At 42.8% G+C, this 21017-nt stretch overlaps 1 protein-coding gene across 5 annotated transcripts in view; it reads left to right on the top strand.

The window, feature by feature from the left end:
* LOC111146955 (ATP binding cassette subfamily C member 4) overlaps window positions 1-21017 on the top strand; it is a 245289-nt gene that overhangs the window by 169850 nt on the left and 54422 nt on the right. For all 5 annotated transcript variants that reach the window (XM_022502714.1, XM_022502717.1, XM_022502716.1 and 2 more), the window contains one exon: window positions 17231-17381. In XM_022502714.1, coding sequence (XP_022358422.1) covers window positions 17231-17381 — 151 coding nt within the window. The remainder of the gene's footprint in view (window positions 1-17230; window positions 17382-21017) is intronic.

Genomic DNA, 21017 nt, shown 5'->3' with positions numbered 1-21017 from the left:
AGAACGTCACAGGTGTCTTGGGAGTCCTGGGTGTTGCATTACAGGGTGATTGATGTAAGAAAGACTGTGAGACACTCCCATACTAGATCTGAACATGCTTTTAAATTAAACCAAAACTTTAAGATTTTGTATTATTTATTTCCTAGTTGGCCAACTGTTAGTTCAAATTGTAGCCCTTAAGGCATCTCTGTAACCCTCCCCGGGAAAGTGGATGGTGACATCCTGGGGATCCCTGAGCCTCGTGTGGGGAGAAGCTGACACCAAGGCAGGAAGCCAAGGAGAGAGCAGAAGTTTACAGGGATGCCAGAATGTGAAGTTTGAGATCTGGCATCAGAGGAGATGAAGATGGATAGGTACAGAGGAGGCAGATGACGGGGGACCCGCGTGTCCGGCTCAGGGATTTGGATTTGAGTATCGGTGGAAAGCCATAGAGAAGGAGAAGACACCACGATGCTGGGGAGTTTTGCCAACATAGGGGACAGGAAGAGGCACTGGTTTGGCCAACTCTCTGTTTGGGACATGTAGGTAGTGATGCTAAGCGTGGCTGATGAAAACACTCGTTTCTGATTAGTGTGTCCACACTGCGGAAGAGTTGTCCCTGCCCCAAGTGATGTCCTTCCAAGGCCATATTCCAGTAGGGGGCGGTCATGAGTCTGTATGCCATTGTGTCCCCCAGCTCCTGTAGCTATTGCGGATGTTGCCCCCTTGCCCAGCCAAATTCTAGTTGATGGCCAAGTCGGGACAGCTCACGATTCCAGAAGAAGAAGGAAGGCAGCATAAAAAAACAAATTTATGTATCTGTGTAATATGATTTATACTTGAGGGTCGAGGAACCCTGCAGTTGTTTTTTGTCATTGCTCTTGGCTCTCTAGGAAAAGCTTCTGTTCTAGTGGTGTGAGGGTTGAATGTGCTGCCGTAAACACGATTATATGTTAATGGTATCATTTATGATGTAAATAGCTTTAAAATGTGGAGTGGGTGCAGTGGGAACCCCCATCCCCACCCCAGCCTGCCTTTCCACGTTTGACCCTAGCTCTGCCTCTTCCTGTCCCTGCCCTCAGAAAGCCACACATTTCTGATCTGTTAGATAGAACCAGTGGTATTAGTTCATAAGGGTTGTTGTGAAGACAGAATGAAATCGTTTTAATAAACGTCCGAGCATAACATCTAAGTACACTTAAGCACTAAATAATGGGTAGTTCTTTTTAAAGCACTGCCTATCTTTTTAAGTAGGAGGAGGAGTTCGGTAATGGTGTTATGTGGCGTCGGAGGAATTGTCACAGGGTTGTGGGGCCCATGAATGTCACCACACGGGCCTGGATCACAGAGATTCCAAGTTCCAGCTCCCTGAAGATTTTAGTGACCGTTTTTACACGTAGACTCACGTGTTAATTCAAAAGGGACAATTGGACCCTACCTATTTCATATTAGCAAACTTAAGGCAGTTTCTGGAAGGCCTCCCCCCCGCACCCCTCCCCGCGCCCAGATAATATCTGAGTAAGGACACTCGGTTATTTAGAATTCATGACCTGAAGCAGCGATAACCTCCAAGAAGTCTCTCTACCAGCAAAACAATTCAAAAGGAAGGTAAGAGGCCGGAAGTTTGACTTAAGCATTTTAATTAAAAAAAACAAAACAAAACTGGGGCTTCTTGAGCATGTGAACTTGCACACAGCTGCCCTCAGCAAAATGCTGTGATTTATTGAGGAAAACTGAATCGCAAAACCTTTCTTCCCCACACACCCCTCATCCAAGAAAAGAAAAAAAAAAATCAACAGCTTGACTGAGCTTAAATAACTGACTTTTCATATCCTTTCATGGAGCACAAAGGGCTAATCCCGAGGCCACTTGAGCTACCAATGCAGGCAGTGGTGGGGACCACCACGGAACGTGTCATTCCCTCCTCACCACACACAAAACACATTGACTGCAGCTTTATGAAGTGAAAATGCCCCAGAAAAAAAGAAAATGTGAAGGAGGTGTCGGCAGTCATTTCTTTCCAGAGGGGGAACGCGGAAGAAAAAGCTGCCGCATCTGGATATTGAGAACAAAGCCAGCCTAAGACTTGGGCACAATAGGTTGGGTCACTTGCTTTTATAGATGCAGAAGAGTGGAACTGCCTTTCCTTGTCTCAGTACCGCTGACCCTTGCATGGCTTTGTGTAGGGATGTCAGGGAAAGTGTGTAGAAAGCATTCCAGCCTCTTTCACCGAACAATGACGTCGTCGTTTTTGCGATTTCTATGGGGTGTTGACCCCATTCCCCGCTCCCGCCCTGAAATTCCCACTGGACAAAAGAGATGGTTCGTTAGGCTGCCTTGCCCTCATCTGGAAGATCTCTGTTTTACCGACTCTTTAAAAGTAAACCCCTCCATTTGAACAGAACCCACAGTGCCTTCATGCTTTTAAAAAATCAACCAAAAGCCCTTTAGCCGGAGCCACGGCAAGGATGGAAAATCCCAGGGAACGGGTCAGTCCCAGGGATCAGGAAGGATTCATGCAAACTGCCAGGCTGAAGTGGGTTTCCTTGCTAAGAGAAGGGAGAACTGGTGATCTGGGTTACTGGAAGTATCTGCAAGCACTTGACCTTTAGGTTTCTGAGATGGGGTGATAGGATTCACACAAGCCCACTCCTGTGATTCCTTCACCTGTCTTGTTTTTTAAAGGAAGATGAGCTGGTCGGTATTTCCCCAGCCTGATGCTTTGTGAGCCCAATGAGAGAAGCATCAGCATCAGCATCAGCATCCTGGCTGTTAATCCCTGGGGACCCTCCCAGGCTGGCAACGAGCATCCAATTTGTCTGTCCCAGCATGTGTGCTCCAATGATAATGTTTGTAGTTTATGAAAAAGCTAATTAAGACCTAAAGAAAAAAAAATAAGGATCTAATTTTCATCCCGCGTGGTGGTATTGCGCAGAGTGTAGAACTTGGTGGCATTGTTGGGTGATGTCCGTTGCAGAAGGGTGGGCATTCCTGGGGCGCTCTCGCCGGGCCATCTTGCATCCCTTAGGGATGGCTAAATGGGCAGTTGTTGCTAGGGGGAGGCAAGTGGTGAAATATTTGCTGAGTTTGACGACCTCGAGAGTCTCCATATGCTGTTCTTGATCACGTTCCTTCAGTTCTAGCTACTTTGTGGGTTTTCAGGATGAGAGGAAGAGGTAAGGGGTGGGCTGGAGGACTGGCCTCAGTTGTAGTAAATGTCTTGCCCTCGCTATTTTCTGTATGGGCTCTCTCTCCAGTCTGCTGTGGAACATGATTCATGGTCGTCTGTATTGTCTTTGCTGGCGAGTTTCATGACTCACTTGTTTCTTGGAGCCCTTTCTGTGGGTTCATTGATTTGGTGTTCTCTGATCGGCATTTGCATTGAGTCACGAAGGAGATAAGAACATCTCTGGCCTTGAAGCTGAGGGCCAGGGCTCCACGGCAGATATGCTGGACACGGCATAGCGGCCATTTTTTTGTCTGAGGCGCTCAGGCTGCTTACCAGTAGCCCTTGCCTCTGCCTTCCCCTTCCCTCCCCACAGGGCTCCCCAGGAAATCACCATGTGACATTATGGCTGTGTATTCACATGCTGCCAAAGCCTGCCTGAGCATGACAAAGGAATGGGAAAGGAATTCCTTGTCATAATCTCTTTTTTTTTTTTTTTTTTTTTTTTGGTCTGTTGATATTTTTACTGAGGTATTGTTTATACACAATAGAATATTTTTTAATAGTTCAAGGAGTTTTTTTTTTTTAAGATTTTATTTATTTTAGAGAGAGAGAGCATGAAAGGGGGGAGAGTCAGAGGGAGAAGCAGATTCCCCGCTGAGCAGGCACCCCCTCACCCCACCGCCATGCAGGACTCGATCCTGGGACTCCAGGATCATGACCCAAGCCCAAGGCAGTTGCTCAACCAACTGAACCACCCAGGTGCCCCTGTTTGAGGAGTTTTGATGATTGTGTGCCTCCCTGTGACAGATTATCTGAAATAAGATGTGGAACCTTCCCATCACCTCAGAATGTCTCTCTTACCCCTTTGTAGTTAATTCCCAGACTTCGCCACCCCCAACTCTCCTGGATTTCCCCTGACATGGAATCAGTATTCTTATTGTCAGGCTACGTACATGTAAACGGAATCAGTATAGTGCGTGTTTTTCTGTGGCTGCCACCTTTTTTTCAGCATCTGTTTGCAACCCATCCCAGTTGCATGTCGCATGATTCATTCTTCTTTTCCTTGAATGATAGTCCATTGAATGAAGATCTCACAATTTGTTTATTCCCTAGTTGACGAACATTTGGGTTGTTGACAGTTTTTAAACAGTCTTCCAACACGAGTGTTGACGTGGACATGTGTTTTCGTTTATTTTAGCTCAAACACCTAGAAAGGCTAGGTCATAAGGTCCGTGTGTATTAACATTAAAAAAAATTACCATGAAGGTTTTTGAAAATAGTTGCAACATTTTATAGACTCGCCAGCTATATGGGACGGTTCAGGCTGTTCTACACCTTTGCAACAGTATTATCAGCCTTTTTGGTTTTGGCCTTTCTAGTAGAGATTAGTCTCATTGTGGTTTTAATTTGTACTTCCCTGATGATTAATGAATGACGCAGAGCTCCTTTTCATGCATGCTTGTTGGCCATTCAGATATCTTCTTTTGTGATATATTGGTTCAGATCTCTTCCTGATTTTTTAAACTTTAAAAAACTCTTTTTCTTGTTGATTTATAGGAATTTATTTATTTATTTATTTATTGAGAGAGAGAGAGAGAGAGAGAGAGAGAGAGAGAGAGCGCGCTCATGAGATTCCTGGGGTGGTGGGGAGGGGCAGAGGAAGAGGGAGAGAAAGAAAATCTTAAGCAGGGTCCACACCCAGAGTGCAGCCCTTCCCTCCCTCCCTCAACCCTGAGATCATGACCTGAGCTGAAATCAAGAGTTGGACCCTTAACCCACTGAGTCACCCAGGTGCCCTTATGTATATTTCTTAACATTAGTTTTTTTTAAAATACTCTAATCTAGGCTTTTTTTTGACTACTTTTCTCGTACAGTCTATGGTTTGCCTCTTTATATTGGTAATGAAGAACAATTCTAATTTTGTTGAGGTCACATGTTTGCATTTTCCTCTCCCCTCGGTGATAGTCCGTGTGTGTGTGTGTGTGTGTGTGTGTGTGTGTGTGTGTGTGTGTTTATCCTAAGAAATCTTTTTGTATCTTTAAGGGGTGTGAAGAAACTTTCCTCTTTCTCTCTTCTTAAACATTGAGGCATCTTGGATTAATTTTTGTGTATGGACTGAGGTTCATTTCTGTTTGATTCTCCCCAGTTATTTTATTCGTATCTGCTGAAAAGACTTTTATGCATTTAACTGACTTGGCACCTTGTGTAAAAATCCTTTGACTGTGAGCAAGTCTGTGTCTCTTTATTTTGTTCCACTGATCTGTGTATCTGTCCTTACACCCACACTGCAGTTGCCATTATTGTACTTTTTAGTAAGACCTGAAATTTAGTAACATTGTGCTGTTTTGTCCGGATTGTTTTGATCATTCTAGATCCTTTATTAGAATATATAAATTTTAGAAGCCTTTCAGTTTGGTTTTTTTTAATAGAAGCCTGCTGGGATTTTGATATTTCCTTTTAGCTGTAGATTTTAGCTATATGAAATCTTTCAGTTACAAATATGGCTTATCTCTCCTCTTTTACAAGTCTTCTTTTTTTAGGCATGTTGTATAGTTTTTTGTTTAAAAAATTTTGCACTCTTGGTTAAATTTATTCCTGAGTATTTGTTATATTTTAATTCTACTTGTGGGATTGTTTTTATTATCACTTTCCAATTGCTTGTTCCTAGTATACAGAAATACAGTTGATTTATTATATTGGTATTGTATCATTGAACTTGTGAGCTCGTTTTGCATTTCCTGGAGTTGGTGTTTGTTTTGTTTTCTGTAGAATTTTCTACTTATACAATCATGTCAGCTGTTCATAATGGTAATTTTACCTCTTCATCTAAAATATATGACTGGTTTTGCCTTTTCTTAACTTACTGCTGTGGATGGAGAGCTAGAGCTTCAGCACTATGTTGAATAGAAATGATGAGATAAGATCATTTCATAATCTTAAAGCAAAAATCTTTTAATATTTTTCCCTTAAGAATGATGTTAAACTACAATTTGGGGGTAGATATCTGTTACCAGATTTTAAGAGGTTTTGGTTTTTTTTTAATTCCTCATTTGGTGAGGATTTTTACCTTTTTTTTTTTTTTTTTTTTAAAGAATAGATGTTGAATTTTGACAAATATTTTTTCTACATTTCTTCAGATATATGATTACTTGCCTTTCCTCTTTTAACATGATACATTATACCGATTGACATTTAGATGTTAAATTAATCTCACATTCCTGGTATAAACTCCACTTGGTCATCTTGTCACATTTTTAAAAAAAGTATTTATTTATTTGAGAGAGAGAGAGCATGAGAGGGAGGAGGGTCAGAGGGAGAAGCAGACTCCCTGCCGAGAAGGGAGCCTGATGCAGGACTCGATCCCAGAACTCTGGGATCATGACTGGAGCTGAAGGCAGTTGCTTAGCTGATTGAACCACCCAGGTGCCCCATCTTGTCACATTTTATTCATGTATCACTACTTTGAATTTGTTGTGTGGTTTTTATATCATTATGGAGGTGGACCAGATTCTCTGGAAGAAGTTGGTATAATTTTTTGCACAATCTACTTGGGAGGATATCTGGGCCTAAAACTTCCATGGGAAGTTTATGCATTCAAATTTTTAAATTGATATGGAATTATTCAGATTTTCTCTTTCTTCTTCTGTCAGTCTTGGTACATTATTTTTCAAGAAATTTTTCCTTTGCATTAAAACTTTGTAATTTGGGGGGTGCCTGGGTGACTCTGTTGAACATTGGACTCTTGATCTCAGCTCAGGTCTTGATCTTGGGGTTGTGAGTTCAGGCACCATGTTGAGCTCCATGCTGGGTGTGGAGCCACCTGAAAAAATTCTTTTAAAAATTTATCAGTACAAGTGCTGTGTTATCCCCTTTTAACTCATGATAATGGTAGTTTTCCCCTCTTTTTTTTTTTTTTTCCTTGATCGGTCTTGGTGAGGGTTCATTAATTTCATTGGTGCTTTTAAAGAGTCAAGCTTTGGGTTTGTTGGTTTTCTCCTTGGAAGTTAGTTTTCTTCTCATTAATGTCTAGTTTTCTCTTTCATTCTTCTGTATACTTCAGTTTAATATGCTGTTGTTTTTCTATTTATTTATTTTAAAGATTGTATTTATTTATTTGACAGAGAGAAAGACAGCAAGAGAAGGAACACAAGCAGGGGGTGTGGTAGAGGGAGAAGCAGGCCTCCCGCTGAGCAGGGAGACCTGATGTGGGGCTTGATCCCAGGACCCTGGGATCATGATCCAAGCCAAAGACCAGATGTTTAGCAACTGAGCCACCTAGGTACCCCTGCTGTTGTTTTTCTTAAGATACCTTTTTTTTAGAAAAGCTTTAAGTTCACAGCAAATATAAGAGAAAGATAAAGATTTCCTATGTATCGCCTGTAGCCCTTCTTTAAAAAAAATAATAAAGGTAGAAATTTACCCCTAAATACAGCTTTAGTTGCAGACCTCGAATTTTAATATTAGCAGATTTTTACTTTCTTTTATATCAATATATTTTCTAATTTTATTATAATTTCTTTGAATCAGATGTCAGGGAAGTGTATTACTGAATATCCAATTATTTAGTGACTTTCTGGTTATATTTAGGTAATGGAGTTTTTGGTTGTTGTTGTTAAATCCACTTAGTTCAAAATATATTCTGTATAATTTCTGGCCCTTGAAGTTTGTTGGTGTTTGCTTTATAGCACAGTTTATGTTTAGTTGAAAAGGGTGTATTGTATAGTTATTGGCTGCAGTGTTGTATCTCAATCAGATCAAGTTTGTTCATGTTTTCACATCTGTATTTTTTAATTTTTATGTGCTTATTCTATCAGATATTGAGATAATAACTTGGTTAAAATCCCCCACTATGGTTATGGATTTGTCTGTTTCTCCGGGGTTCGGTCAGATTTTGCTTTATATATTTTGGATCTGTGTTATTAGGTGTATATAAATTTAGGGTTATGTGTGTGTGTGTGTGTGTACGTGTGTGTATATATATATATATATATATATATATATATATATATATATATCTTATGGATAAATTGACCAATTATTCTTTTGAAATGTTTTCCTTTATTTCTAGGAATGCATCCTAATGTAAATGTTTCTGTTTAGTATGGTATAGATAGATACTCCAGTTTTCTTTGGGTTAGTGTTTTCATAGGATTCCCTTTTCCAACCTTCTCTTCCCACCTTTATTTTTAAGGTGCGCCTTTTAAAAGTAGCATATAAATGGGCTCCGTCCTTGAATTTCAAAATAAGCTATAACAGTAAGAAAAGATAGAAAAGAAGCTATTGACAAAGGAAATATGCTGAAGGTTAAAAAAAAGAAAGAAAGAAAGAAAGAAAAAGGGAAGAAGTGCACTCTGTTTCCCTAATGCTTTATATTGTGTTGGTTAATAAATTGTAAGCCTGGGTCACCTGGGTGACTCAGTCGGTTCAGCGGTTGCCTTCAGCTCAGATCATGATCCCAGGGTCCTGGTTTCAAGCCCCATGTCCAGCTCTCTGCTCATTGGAAAGCCTGCTTCTCCCTGTCCCTCTGCCTGCTGCTCTACCTGCCTGTGGTCTCTCTCTCTCTATCTCTGTCAAATAAATAAATAAGATATTTTTTTAAAGCCTAACACCACCCATCCACTTTTCAGTGGAATTAGCTATGACTTGGGATTAAGAGCTGGTGTGGATGGAAAAAGATCCAACACCGACAAATGGAGGGTGAGAGGAGTGATTAGTGTATCTCAAGGAAATGACAAGTTTAGAAACGTTTAATCTTGAAGAGAGATTGTATAGATGTCTTCATACAAATAAGACACATCAGTGTTCCATAAAGTTCTGATTTAACGGAGCTGATTGAGTTGGGTGAAGTCAGAAGAGACAAGTGACAAAGGAGGGCTCTGGGAACCAGAGTTGATTTCTGAACTCCCCGAGACAAGCAGAATCCCTATATAAGCATATCCCTTACACCTGCAGCCTTAATATGAACCAAAGGTTGGTGTTAAGGGTTAGGAGCTTATATTTAAGAGCCTTCCATATTTGTCCCTTTGCTTTTATATATCTGGTAATTGATGAATAATGAGGAGGTGATGGGAATTGCATTTTAGTTCCTAATACTTGGAGTTTCGTTTAGCCTGTTCAAAATTTTATAGCCTCCACAAGCATCTCGTATTAGCCAGCAGCACAATCTGTGTGATCGTCATTTCATTGAAAGCTTATTTTTTTTAATCTCATATGTTTCCAGAATAAATAGGTAGAAGAATCTCTCCTACACCCACATCAGTAAACAGCTTCTGATTAAAAACTAGGCATCGCTTCTTTTTCCTTCTCTCTGAATCAGAAGAAAATCTTGCCACGTTTTCTTGCCAAGAAGTGAATCTTGCTTTGTTTATTGCACGTCAGGCCTATCTTCTGCAAAATCAGTAATCGTTTAAGGCAATCTGGACGATTTGTACTTATCAGAACTTGGAACAGAATTCCTAAGAGTCTGACTGACAGCAGAATTCAAAGCTTTGAAATTCCTTTGAGGTGTTTGCAATTTTAATGATCCCGATTTTATTTTTTAATACTGTAAACAGATAGTAAAAGTACTGTCTACTCACTAAGTGGCCCCCTGATTAAATACACATTTCACTTTGTGCCTAATAGAAGTCTGAGAGCAAGCAAGAGTTCAAATAAGAATGGGGTGAGCCAGAAGTATGGATGACATAGTTATTTGCATAAAATAAGAAGAATACATTTTTACTGCTGTTTATAGGAAACATGTTCCTTGGCACAAGCTTCACAAAGACTAGCAGGAACAGAATCCTGTGGAATTAAGTTTAAAGTAAATTGTGCGTAGATACCTAGGAATTCCTACAGGGCTATAAGCAGTTGGTAGTTAAATGCCAAACAGACCAACCAGTCCTTTATTTATTACTTGTGCTTATGAAAAGAAATACATTACAATCTATAAGGTTAGGGATACAGTGGTAATTCTAGAGGAAGACCCATTGTGGGGAAACTGTGTTCACCACCATCCCAATACAAATTCGAAGCACGTGGAATAGTCTCATTTTGTGCTTTTGGGTTTTGTGTATTTATTTCAGTTAAATTGGCTCTTCCCCTACTTCCCCCAAATCCGTTTGCTTTCTGGGCTTACATCTCATCTTATGAAATTTTTTTTTCTTATCAAACAATATTGCTTAAATCAGCACGTGTTTGTGTGTTCTAGACAGCATATTTAGGACCTTTTTAATGATCAGCCGTGCTCTGTGAGCTGAGTACACTCTACCCTAGGAGTTGGGAATCTAGGACTGAACACTTCACGGGGGAGACTAGATACAACCACAGGAAACCCCACAAAACTGGAAAATGCAAAGGAAAGGAAAAACATAAAACAGGAGTGTATTTAGGTATTTTTAAGGTATGAATCTTTATATGGGATGCAGTATCATGTAGAGATTATAAGAACAGCCTCGGGGGCACAATGACTCTGAATTTTGTAGCTTTGGGCAAATCCCTAAACCTCTCCGAGCATCAGCTTCCTTCTTGGTGGGTGGAGGGGATAATCCCTCTCCTTGCGTTGAACGTGTGGATGAAATGACATAGAGCGTGTGAAATACTGATGAGCTTGGACACAAGGCAAGCCTCGTGGAATGTTACCCATTGTCGGTATTGGGCGGAGTAGGACAGTTGCACCTTTCTTTCTTTCTTTTTTTTTTTTAATAAAGATTTGATATATTTATTTGACAGAGAGATAGATAGCGAGAGAGGGAACACAAGCAGGGGGAGTGGGAGAGGAAGAATCAGGCTTCCCGCTGAGCAAGGAGCCCCATGCTGGGCTTGATCCCAGGACCCTGGGATCATGAGCTTAGCTGAAGGCAGAGGCTTAATGACTGAGCCACCCAGGTGCCCCCTTTCTTTGGTTGTTAAGTAGGTAGGGAGATTTTCTTCAGTGTTATGAGAAAATTTGCCATCGGCGCTAGCAATAAAGCAATGCCATTTTTCTCAAGATTTGTAACTGGGCAATTTTTCAAACAAAGCAGTTAGGATTTTTTTCCTTTATTGCTTTTGTAAACTGCATTACTAGTTTATTTAGATGCCCAGGTGGTTTAATCAGAAAGAGCAGCCACTCGTAGGGCAGCTTTTTTTCTGAGAAAGAGAGGCTCATTAGGCATCCATTCCACAGGGGATGGGGACAGGGTCCTCCCGGCATCTGAACCAGAGTGGTTGTGCAAGAAAGCCAACCTGCAGTGGCCGCCACTTAATTTCCTGGAATTTGCTTGTGCACAAAATCTGGCTTTTTTATTTCCCTTGATACCGACACCGGCTCACGATGCATGAAGTAGAAAATGCCAAGCTGGTCTCTTCCTTTGGCCATATTGAATAATCTGGCATTTGGTTTGGTTTTGTTGATTTGGAGGTTCTCTACCTTTTTCCTTCTCTCCTAGATGTGCTGAGCAATTTCAGGGTGGGAAGTCTTCACTAAGAAGTGAGGCTTGAAGCAGAAAAAGAATATGCAATAAGAAAAGAAAAAAATCTCAAAAAATGTTGAGTTGCCTCCGTTATCCTGAGGTTCCCTTTGGGAGGCCTCCAGGTAGGGCGAAAATGGAGAGGACTGAACAATATAGTCCATATGAGGTTTATTGGTCATCATATTTCAAACATGCATAGTCACACAAAATAGACCTCAGATATGACAGCCAAAGAAACGCCATGGTCGTGTTGATACAGGTGACCTTATTACCACCTGCAGGGAACAGTCACATCTGCTCTGATGTGTCCCTGGGTAGCACCAAGTTGTTCCAGTGGCTAAAGGGAACCATGCCTCAGGATCCAACTTCCATGATATTTTTAAGATTCAGGGGCACCTGGGTGGCTCAGTGGGTTAAGCCTCTGCCTTTGGCTTGGGTCATGATCTCGGGGTCCTGGGATCGAGCCCCACATCGGGCTCTCTGCTCAGCGGGGAGCCTGCTTCCTCCTCTCTCTCTGCCTGCCTCTCTGCCTACTTGTGATCTCTCTCTCTCTCTGTCAAATAAATAAATAAAATCTTTAAAAAAAAAAAAAAGATTCTTTGGGCCCATAAGTGTTAACGAAGCATCCCTCCTTGTCTGCCTCCTGGCTTCCAGAGCATACAGAAGGGTAATAATAATGGTACTTAGGATGTTAAGTTTGGGCTGCTAGGCACTTTCTGTACACTGAATTCCTACTACCTCTCCTCAGCCTTTTATGTTGGTGGGGTATCCCAGTGAAGACGAAATGGTGAAATGGGTTACCTCTCCTGTTCCTGTTCATGAGGGTTGGTCCTCGACCCTGTCAGACGGCACAGTGCCAGGCTAATGTAGCTCCCCTCCAGGCCTAGGCTGACCTTCTTTGTATGCTACAGAATTACTCTGAAGTACAAAAAGTCACATGTCCTCTCAAGTGAATGACATTCAAGAATTGTTTGTATTTGTACCTGTGGGTTCCTAGATTTGAGATCGAATTCGTAACTGGTATGTTCCAGTTGGGATGCAAGGTTATCAAAATAAAGGTTATCCTTAGATCTTGGGCAGCAAGGCTTGGCTCAGGAGCTTCTGGGTCCATGTGTTTCTTGCTCTGTAAAGATCATTGTCTCTTTGTGCCTTATCGAGATCAGAGGTACAGACGCACTGGCTGAGGACATAGGTCAGCAAATGGGCTTGGAATCCAATCAGATGGGAGGAACTGAGTGTCTCCCGTTGGGCTCCTTGGAATTCCTGAGAATATGGAAGGAAGAAATGAGATCGGCTCTAAGGAAGGGATAAGGGTTTGTTTTCCACCAGAATCTTCTGTTTCCCCCTTCAGAATAATACCTTTTTTGCTCGGATACCGTTTTTGCCCTTTGCCAACTTCATAAAGAGTTTGCCTGCAGGAGGCGCCTGGCTGGTTCCCTCGGTAAAGCATGAGACTTCATTGCAGGGTTTTGATTTCAAGCCCTACGTTGGGCATAGAGATTACTGAAAAAAAAGTTTGCTGGCTGTAGAAGATAAACATATATCTGTACATAAATATGTATAAATGTAAACCTGTACATTATGTGTTTACATATAGTATAACAACTAATTCACTGTGAGGCTGGCTAAAGCATGACCCACAAGAGGAAATAAAACTTTTACCGAAACCCTCTTGGAATTGCTTTGGAATTCGGGGACATCAAATCTGAAAGGCCTAACCTAACTTGGGAGTTGCTAAGAGTAGCAGTTCATGGTCTTTAATGGCTACCCAAAAAAGGAGAGCATTTTGGCACAGCCCTGTGTTTTGAGCTTCCCTCTGCTGTCCAGGTAATACGCTAGGCTGGGTTAGCCATAAAAGGACTCCTCCATAGGGAGAGCCAGATAATTGAAACTGGTGAATAGTTGTTCAGTCAAATGATACTAGTCTCCTGGAAAAAAATGTACATTAAAAATTTTTTTTAAAGATTTTATTTATTTATTTGACAGAGAGAGAGATCACAAGTAGGCAGAGAGGCAGGCAGAGAGAGAAGGGGAAGCAGGCTCCCTGCTGAGCAGAGAGCCTGATGCAGGGCTCTATCCCAGGACCCTGAGATCATGACCTGAGCCGAAGGCAGAGGCTTAACCCACTGAGCCACCCAGGCGCCCCATAAAAAACTGTATATTTTTTTAAATTTTTATTTATTTGAGAGAGATAGAGAGTGTGTGAGCTTGAGCCAGGGGAAGGATGGAGGCAGAGGGAGAGGGAGAAGCAGACTCCCTGTAGAGCCAGGCACCCGACTTGGGACTCCATTCTAGGACCCTGGGACCAAGACCTCAGCTGAAGGCTGATGCTTAACCCACTGAACCACCCAGGCACCCCCCAAATTGTCAATTTTTACATTTTTATGATTAACAACATCTCGGATTTTTTTTCCTGACAACTGATAGTGGCAAGCCTAGTGATTACTTAAGACCAGACATAAAAGGAGCTAGAAGGACCTCATGAGCATGAAGGAAGAAGCTTGTCTTCCTCATTGATGTGGGAGGGTGGAATGTATCAGCTAATCCAGTAGCTGTCAGAAACTGGTCAGGTGTAGGTATGAAAGTAGAGAGGCCCAGACAGCCCTGTTCGCTCCATTTATGATGGGACTTTGTTCCTTCAGAATTCCATGCCTCTTTGCTTTGGGTTTTGTATGGATACCACAGGAGAGACTGGCAGAAACCATAAAAGCACCTGAGTCTACATCAACATAATGCAGTTTGCTTCTCCCCGGGGCTCCCGTCTGCACATTCATAGTTCTGGAAGTTTCCTCCTTCCTCCATGCTCTGGCTGCTTGCAGGATTCCCTGCACAGGCACTCCTCCTGGCTTTCTCCGTAACACGGCAACATCCCAGGAGAACTTGGGACAACCACTTAACCTCCCAGCTTTCACATCCCTTATCTGTAAATGGAAATGACAGCTCCTACTTTTCTCATTCAGGAGCTGGTTGTGAGGCCCCTTGGAGAAAACTGACTGGAAATAGCTGTGAGATGATAACCTATGTCTCTGTCAGGCATTACCCTGCTAGTCCTTTCCTCAGAGATGCGCCCCGGGCCTGCTGCCCTGGCTGGTGCCTTCTGAGAGGCCACAGAACGACCTAGGTCAACCGTCACGGCTCCGCTCCCTCTTGGGCTGGCATGTCCATCAGCTGTGAGCACTACTATTCAATGCCGCTCTTTCTGTTTGTTAAACCAGCCTGCGAAATTCCATCATCAGTCACGGAACCTTCTAAAACGTGTTCGTGGATTCTTCCCTGTGTTTTCACAGCCCTCTGTGGCTGGTGTGCTGGGTTCTGGGTTTGTGTCCATCTGAGTTCACAAACTCCGGAGCCCTCAGCCCATGCCATGCGAACGTGCCCGTCCCCACCGCTCGATGACCCTGGTGTCCTGGCCGGCAGACGCGAAGTGTCCCTTGCATTCCTCTCACCTGAAGTCTTGCCCCATGATGTCCCATTTTTCCTGACAAAGATGGATACTTCCATCCTCCTCGTGCAGTGACTTGGGTATCTAGGCTTCCTGGTCTTTTTCACCAATATCATTTCCCAAGGTAAAATAATCTCCCGGGATCGAGGTCACCATCGAGCGTTCCCAGAACTCCACTCAGCGCCTTGTGTGTGGCTCACACCCGACCCGTGGTGCCTGCTCTTGTGACTGCCATTAGCCTGTGAAATAAAGATTGTAAATATTTACCCTAATCATAGAAAATTTAATATCCAGATGACATTTATGGTTGTTTTGGCAATAAAACCAATTTTTTGTCATATTCTCATTTGAAATCTTTTTCAGAAATGGGATGGCCTGGCCTGTAAAAATGTGATGGACATGCTGGCCTTTTTTAATTAAAGTATGGTTGACACGCAGTGTTACCTCAGTTTCATGTGACAACACAGCAATGTTCTCACCCTGTGCTTAGGCTGTGCTCACGTGTGTGGCTCCCATCTGTCACCATACACCTCCATGACAGTACCATTGACCCTATTCCCTATGCCGTAACTTTTATCCCTGTGACCCATTGATTCCATAACTGGAAGCCTATCTCTCCCACTTCCCTTGACCCATTTTGCCTTTCTCCACCCCCTTCCCCTCTGGCAACCATCATTTCTCTGTATTTATGGGTCTGTTTCTGCTTTTTGTTTGCTTCCTTTTTAGAGTCCACGTATAAGCGGAATCATATAGTGTATGTTTCTGGCATTATTTTGCTTAGCAGAATACCCTCTACATTCATCCCTGTTGTCACAAATGGCAGACCTCATTCTTGTTTATTCATTCAGCTACTGAGGGACACAGGCTGCTTCCCTATCCTATCTTGGCTCTTGGAAATAATACAGTGATAAATATAGTGAGGGCACATACCTTTTCAAATTAGTGTTTTCCTTTTCTTCGGGTAAATACCCAGTTCATGGAGTTGCTGGGTCACATGGTATTTCTGTTTTTGAGGAACCCGGGTTCCGTTTTCCACGGCGGCTGCACCAGTTTGCGTTCCCACCCATGATGCGTGAGCGTTCCCTTTTTTCCACATCCTCACCAATACTTGTAATTTCCTGTGTTTTTGATACTAGCCATTCTGAGGGGTAGAAGGTGGTATCTCATCACGGATTTTGACTTGCATCTCCCTCATGATTAGTAATGTCAAGGACTTTTTCATGTGTCTGTTGGTGCGAATGATAAAACTTTAAAAACAATTTTTAAGACCTGTGTTTCCTTTTTATCAAAACTCTTCATCAGATTTCTAAGAAATACCAAAAATGGGTTGCCTTGTATTCCTCTTCTTTCTTTATTAGGCATGCTGGTGAACTCTGAGATCTCTTAAGTAAGGTCTTTAGAGGAAAAATTAAGGACAAATTAGGGGGATCAAATAAGTCAAGACTGTATTCCCAAACAATGAAAAGTGGCATTATGTCAAGGGCTGGCTTAAATAGATCATGACGGCTAATGATGTGGGCTCCCTGTCTCTGTGACTCAGGCTTTGCAGTCTTGATCAAGTCGCTTTTCCTCTCCCTGTGCTTCAGTCTCCGTTTGTAAAATGAGATAGTGCCAGTATTCTATAGGGCTATTCTGAGGATTAAATAAGTTAACACATGTGAAATACATAACGGATAGCCCTGTATGCAGTGAACACTCAGTAAATGTTAATTGTGGATAGAAAACCAAGAAAGGGGAGTCCCCACTTCTAAAGGTATGCACTTGCACTTTCCCACTGGATTTGTAATGAGCCACTTCTTTATCCCTACATGTGTAGTTGAATCTTAGGGGTTCCTCATCGGTGAGTCCCACTCACTGATTTCCCTGACAGTATCTACTGACTCACGATAGTTTGGGATTCAAGTCCTGGTCTCTCTGAGTCTCCAACTTTCTCATTTGTTAAATAGGGAAGTTTGTAAGGCCGCTCTCCTAGGCCTCCTGAGCATGTTAGGAGAACTCGTATCTAGAAAGTACTTATCATGTTTGGCACATCACAAGTATGCGATAACTATCCTCAGGACCACCTGTAATATTCTGTTATTTCTTTGATGGGAGAACATTCCCTTCCATTCCAACAGGTCTTTGAATCCTAACAAAACAACCATTAAAGTCCATGTTTGAAGTGAATTCTTCCTAAGAAGGCCTCTGTCTCTGTTTTCCCTGTTTCAGACATTTCTACAAGTTCTTGGTGTGGTGGGTGTGGCGGTGGCTGTCATTCCGTGGATCACAATTCCTCTGATTCCCCTTGGCATCCTTTTCTTTGTTCTTCGGTGGTATTTCTTAGAAACGTCGAGAGATGTCAAACGCCTGGAATCTACAAGTGAGTACAGAGGCTCTCAGGTTGGGATGGTGATACGGGCTCACTTCCTTTATGCCATAATTAAGGAGACCCCTGAAACTGTGCAGACTCTACCTTCCAGATTTTTCCCTCCAAGTTAGTATTAAATCATCGAATATGATGTCCACTGTGAGTCAGTGTGACGCTTAGGGCCAATGGAACTGGTGGCCCACCAGGTGCAGCTTTGCAGGAACACCAGGAAGGGACAAGACAAGGATGTCTGTGCAATAAAGCTCTACTGGACTGTGAGCTCCGTGAAGATAGGGGCCATTTCTCTCTTGGTTATGATGTACTTCCAGACATGGAGAAGGCACTCGAGAAATGTTTTTAAAGAAATATTTCACGCTGGAACTAACACAGAGTGAAAATAGGGAATTTTTCTTCCCCCGAAGGTTCTAGAAATGACAAAGGGAAAGATTAGACAAGGGAGAAGAAGGTGTCGTATGTCAGAAGTGATACATTTGAAAAATATATTACTATCACAGACTCAAAAAATGGCAAAAAAGTTGCGGTTGTTACATGTTTTGAAAAGATAAGCACTGTTATTTTCACACACTCTTTATTATCACTGGTATTTCCTGTCATGCCACACTGTTTGAAGTTTTCCCCCCTCTCCTTAGGCTGTACCTATAAATGGTCCTGAATATAATTCCCTTGGGAGGGCACAGGAGAGGGTTCTGCTCAGTATGCATTCATTTTGTTTTCTATTCAACTTCCTAGTTTTGGAATAATGGGAAAACACAGCTAATCACAGAGGATGAAGTAATTCAGAGCTTATCGCATTCATGCACAAACATATTTCGCTATTAGTAAAAAAAAATCACAAGGCGAGTCGGTTGGTGTATTTACAAAAAAAAGGGGGTGTAAAGTCCTAAATATGAAGAAGGAAGATGTTTGTATCAGAAAATTCAACTATGGATAGTTACTGTGTGTTAATACCAACTGATCTTTCTGAAAGTCAAGCTAAAAAGAGAAGTATTGGGTCTCATGGTTCTTGGATCCACCAAGTGGAAAAATACTAGTTCGTCAGCATAGAGTGTTTTTTTGTTGTTGTTGTTATGACGTATGCGTGTTTATTTTTAAATAAATTTCGTTTTGCTTTAGAGCATGTGCAGGGCAGCAGAGGGGCAGAGAGAAAGAGAGAATCCCAGGCAAGCTCCACACTGAGTGTGGAGCCTGACGTGGGGCTCGATCTCATGACCCTGAGACCATGACCTGAGCAGAATTCGAGTTGGATGCTTAATGGCCCTGGTTAATAATAACTTTTTTTTTAAAGATTTCATTTATTTATTTGACAGAGAGAGAGAGATCACAAGTAGACAGAGAGGCAGGCAGAGAGAGAGGGGGAAGCAGGCTCCCCGCCGAACAGAGAGCCCGATGTGGGTCTCGATCCCAGGACCCTGAGATCATGACCTGAATTGAATGCAGAAGCTTTAACCCACTGAGCCACCCAGGTGCCCCAATAATAAATTTTTGAGAGGGATTTATCATAAGCATTTACATAAAGGATAATGGACATTGATTTCATAAAAGCTGTAGACAAATTTTTTAGTCCTCGGAGAACCAGCTGAGCTATGAGGTGTGGTTTTGTAAGGGATTTCCTTGGGGTGGCGGGGCAGTGTTGTCCAGATGTGCGGGCCAGCGGGCTGAGGCGATGGTACCGTGGCGGGACGTGGAGACGGCAGAAGGAATAAGTAATGAGCTCCACCCAGTCTTCCATGTAAACAACAAGGCTTCAGACCTTTATGGTTGGAGGCCACTCGTGACATGGAGTCTGTCATCATCAGACTTGTTCCGAAGGAGGTCTCGGGTTTATTAAGACGGGGAGTTTGGAATAAGAAGAGGATCCCCTGAGCCTTCTTCAAGGAACAGTATAGCATTTGTCCAGAGCTTGATCTGGAGGTTTTGAGAACGTTAGCATGGACCCTGTAGGATATTTGGAAATAATGTGGACTATTCCCACACCCCCAGACATTAAGGACACATATTCCTTCCTTTGCACACCCAGATGACCAAATGTTGGTGGCCATTTGATTAGAACCATTTGTTGTCATCTATCTGGGTTGCAGGTTGTGCCATAAATAACAATTCTTTTGTTTTCTCTAAGAGGTAAGTGATAGTATTTCTTGTGGCCACTGCTGGATCCACCAGCAAAAAGGAGGCTAAAAGGAGGATACCTGATTGCTATGGCTACCAGGCATAAATCTTCTTCCTTCGTGGGCTTTGAAAGGACTGCTGACATTCGCAGATGACTTTCAGATCATGCTGCCTAGCTGCCTCTGAAAGCTCAGGCCCACAATTGAAACCACTTGAATGGTTCATTTGTAGCCGATCGTAATGGTTTCCCGTTTTTGCAAAAGTGAGCCTGGTAGCTCTAGGCTACCTGCATAAAACCAGGATCCACTTGCTTGCGACTTTCTAGCCAGCTCTCATCGTTTGGCCATGCCTGAGTTAGGAAGCCGCATCCCAGTTCCGTGTGTAAGGGTACTGTGATCGACTAGCAATGTCTGCCGTGGGCATCGTGGGGGAGGGCTAACCGTGTGTTCCAGGTTTCAGACCGTAGCTGCCCAAGTCCGCTGCTGTTAGTTCTCATGCTGGATTTCCAGGGGCTTTGTTCAACTGAAGGTACCTGATAAGACCTACAGTAAAGGGTAGGCTACTAGATATGCACTAAGTACAATTCTTGGGGTTTTCTAAACTTAAACTACAAAGTCTGGAGAAAAATGCATTTAGTTATACGTTGGCATCTTGATTTAACCTGACTATTGTTCCTCTGAGACCCTGTGGCAGTGTTGAAGAAGAGCAGCTTCAGGAATGAGAGCTGGGTCTGACCCCCACCTCTACCACTTGGGTTGGCCAATGTTCTTAATCCCTCTGCCTACTTTGTACTTTGCCCTTTGTCAAGGATATCATAGCACCTGCCCTCTGGGGCTCTCGTGAGGGTTGTTTGTGTTGATGGTTGTAAAGCGCTTCTTGGCCATGTGGAAAGGTGCTAGAACCTTGAACATGAGGAAATTAAGAACAACCAGCAGGCTTCACCCAACCTAGATGATAACCTACAGCTGGGCTGGAGGCCAGGTCCTTGAGGCAGCTCCCTGCCCTCTCCCTGCTGGGGAGGGTTTGCAGTCCTTGTAGGGTGTGTCCCAAAGAGTCCTCAGGGTTGTGGGACACGCAGTCATCAGTCTCATGAAAGGCTGGGTTGCATTTGTCTAATGCCACGGGTGTCATAGAACTCTACTTCAGGATAGCCGGCTCAGTCGCTGTGGGGAGAAAGGCGTTCTGTTGGGCAAGGGAATGTACCAGAACCTTAGCACTCCGTTTCCCTCTGTGGAGCTGGTTAATTTTCATTGCAAACCCTCCAGTTCACTCAACCTGGCATCCCACTCTGTCCTAAGTGGGATGTGAAAGAAACAGGATCGCTTTTCCCAGGTAGAGAACCCTGCTGTACCACTTGTAACTCTTGGGTCTAAGGTAAAGTTGGTGCTGTGGTCTCTGGGTTCCCTGATGTTCAAGGCTGGGATGGCCCCTGATTTCTGAAGTTGACCCTGTCCTGAAACCTTTCCAGAGAAAAATCAACCACAGCCTTGATCTCCTGATGAGGGAAGCCAGTGGGGATGG

This window comes from Enhydra lutris, unplaced genomic scaffold, assembly GCF_002288905.1.
Source record: "Enhydra lutris kenyoni isolate GAN:26980312 unplaced genomic scaffold, ASM228890v2 scaffoldscaffold15, whole genome shotgun sequence".
NCBI classification, from domain to species: domain Eukaryota; kingdom Metazoa; phylum Chordata; class Mammalia; order Carnivora; family Mustelidae; genus Enhydra; species Enhydra lutris.
Note: the sequence above shows the minus strand (reverse complement) of the source record. Positions and strands in the feature narration are given on the sequence as shown.